General features: G+C 58.4%; 1 protein-coding gene across 1 annotated transcript in view; it reads left to right on the plus strand.

Annotated features, from left to right (window-relative positions):
• Positions 1-1138: 1138 nt before the first annotated feature.
• LOC123166717 (uncharacterized) overlaps positions 1139-3048 on the plus strand; it is a 4556-nt gene continuing 2646 nt past the window's right edge. Inside the window, exons 1-2 of the mRNA XM_044584849.1 lie at positions 1139-1555; positions 2003-2854. Of these exons, the coding sequence (XP_044440784.1) occupies positions 1139-1555; positions 2003-2854 (1269 nt within the window). The remainder of the gene's footprint in view (positions 1556-2002; positions 2855-3048) is intronic.

Consider the following 3048-nt stretch of genomic DNA (forward strand, 5'->3'; position numbering starts at 1 on the left):
TCGCACCAGGATGATTCTTCACCGCTGTGACAGTCCCGGTGACCTCTACCCAGTTCAGTTGCCGTCATCTCCGGGTGGTCCTCGAACTTTCTCTGCCGGCGTCGATCTTTGGCATGCTCGTCTCAGGCATCCTAGAACTTCTTCACTTCGTCCAATAATGAGAGGATTTTCCTTTTCATGTAATAAAATGGCCGCTCACTCCTGTGAAGCCTGCCGGTTAGGCAAACATGTTCGCCTTCCTTTTAGTTCCTCCTCCACAGTTGCTTCCTTTCCGTTTGAGTTAATTCATAGCGATGTATGGACATCTCCAGTACCTAGTAATTCCGGTTATCTTTATTATCTTGTCATACTGGATGATTACTCTCACTTTGTGTGGACATTTCCTCTTCGTAGGAAATCCGATGCTGCCGCCACTCTCATTGCATTCTATGCTTATGTATCCACACAGTTCGGGCGACCGATACTCGAACTTCAGACCGACAACGGGAAAGAATTCGACAATCTCACCATCCGCCATCTTCTTTCCTCCCACGGCACCGTGTTTCGTCTCACGTGTCCATACACCTCTCAGCAGAATGGCCGTGCCGAGCGCATCCTACGCACCCTCAATGAGTGTGTGCGTACCCTTCTTTTACATGCCTACATGCCCTCTCGGTTTTGGCCAGATGCCCTCGCCACCGCCACCCTCCTTCTTAACCTCCGGCCATGCCGTCCGCGCTGGAACTATGCGCCTCACCATCTCTTATATGGCACTCCCCCCTCTTACGATGGTCTCCATATCTTCGGTTGCCGTTGCTACCCCAACACCACCGCCACCACTCCTCATAAACTCGCTCCTCGTTCCATTCCGTGTGTCTTCCTTGGTTACCCAACCAACACTAAGGGTTATCGCTGCTATGACCCCGTTTCTCACCGTGTCATCACCTCACGACACGTGTACTTTGATGAGCTTGTGTTTCCCTTTGCACAGGAACATGTGGCACCGTCTTCCCCTCTCGCGGCGGGCTCTCCTCTGCGCCGCCGCCCGCTGCCGGCCTTGGGTGCTCCGGCACCCCCGCCCGTGGCGCCCTCCTCCGGATCGGGGCCATCCGCGGCTCCCTCTTCTGGCTCGACGCCCTCGTCGCCTGGCGCTGCGTCGATGTCGCCCCGGCCCCCCGCCATGCATGCTGGACCGCATGATGGGCCGCCGGCTGGGCCGGCCTCTTCTGGTGTGGCCTCCCCTGGCGGGGTCTCTCCTAGCGTGGCTTCGACCCCGCCTCTGTCGCCCGCACCAACCCCGCCTCTGTCGCCCGCCCCGACCCCGCCCCGGTCGCCTGCTGACGTGGTCGCCGCCTCGTTGTCGCCTGGCTCTCCCGATGCCGCGGCCTCGACCTCAGCTCGATCCGCCTCTCTCGTGGACGTCGTGGATGCCTCGGCCTCGCCGCCACCCGCGGCTGCTCCGACGGCCAGGCCCGTCACCCGCTCGCGCACTGGTGTCTTCCGCCCAAGCTCCCGCTATGCGGATGACTACGTCTGCACCGCCTCTACGTCTGCTCCTTCCCCGCTGCCATCCTCGGTTCGGGCCGCTCTCCGCGACCCCCTTTGGATGGCTGCCATGCAGGAGGAGTTCGACGCCTTGCAGCGGAACCGGACTTGGCAGCTTGTTCCCCGTCCCCGGCACACTAACGTGATCACCGGGAAGTGGGTCTTCAAACACAAGCTTCGTCCCGACGGCACTCTTGATCGTTACAAGGCGCGTTGGGTTGTTCGTGGTTTCCGGCAACGCGCCGGTGTGGACTTCACCGACACCTTCGCTCCGGTTGTTAAGCCCGGGATGATCCACACTGTTTTACAGTTGACAGTCTCTCGTGCCTGGCCGGTTCATCAGATGGACGTCTCCAACGCATTCCTCCATGGTCATCTTGAGGAGCAGGTTTTCTGTCAGCAGCCCACAGGGTTTGTTGACCCGGCATGTCCTGATCATGTGTGTCTGCTCTCACGCTCCTTATATGGACTCAAGCAGGCTCCTCGTGCCTGGTACCAACGCATCACAGCGTTTCTTAATCAACTCGGCTTCCGCTCTACACGCTCCGATGCTTCGCCGTTCGTTTATCACCAGGGCACCAACACGGCGTACTTGCTGCTCTATGTTGACGACATCATCTTGACAGCATGCACTCCTGAGCTCCTTCGCCGGCTCACTGATCGTCTCCGTGCTGAGTTTGCCATGAAGGACTTGGGTCCGTTGCACTACTTCCTCGGCGTTGAGGTGGTGCGTCGTCCTGATGGTTTTTTCCTTCATCAACGGAAGTACGCTCATGAGCTCCTCGACCATGCTGGAATGCTTAACTGCAAACCGGCTGCCACTCCTGTCGACACGAAGGCCAAGCTCTCTGCTACTGATGGTACTCCCGCTCCGGATGCTGGCTTCTACCGGTCCATTGTTGGTGCTCTCCAGTACCTCACTCTCACTCGACCGGAGCTTCAGTACGCGGTTCAGCAGGTCTGCCTGCATATGCATGCTCCTCGAGACGTTCACTGGACCGCTGTTAAGCGGATTCTTCGCTACATCCGTGGTGCTATGGATCTTGGTCTTACTCTGCGCGCCTCCACTGCCACTGATCTGGTCGCCTACTCCGATGCCGATTGGGCTGGCTGCCCGGACACCCGTTGTTCTACTTCGGGCTACTGCATCTTTCTTGGACCATCCCTGGTGTCGTGGTCGTCCAAGCGGCAGCCTACCGTCTCGCGGTCTAGCGCCGAGGCCGAGTACCGCGTTGTGGCTAACGTCGTTGCTGAGTGCTCCTGGCTTCGTCAGCTTCTTCACGAGCTCTCGTGTCCTGTTGAGAAGGCCACAGTCGTCTACTGCGACAACGTCTCCGCCGTCTACCTCTCCGCCAACCCGGTTCATCACCGTCGCACCAAGCACATTGAGCTTGATATCCATTTTGTTCGGGATCAGGTGGCTCTTGGCCACGTTCGTGTTCTGCACGTTCCCACCTCCCAACAATTTACCGACATCATGACCAAAGGCTTGCCTACGACGTCTTTCGAGGAATTCCGGTCCAG

This window comes from Triticum aestivum, chromosome 1A (assembly GCF_018294505.1).
Source record: "Triticum aestivum cultivar Chinese Spring chromosome 1A, IWGSC CS RefSeq v2.1, whole genome shotgun sequence".
NCBI lineage: Eukaryota > Viridiplantae > Streptophyta > Magnoliopsida > Poales > Poaceae > Triticum > Triticum aestivum.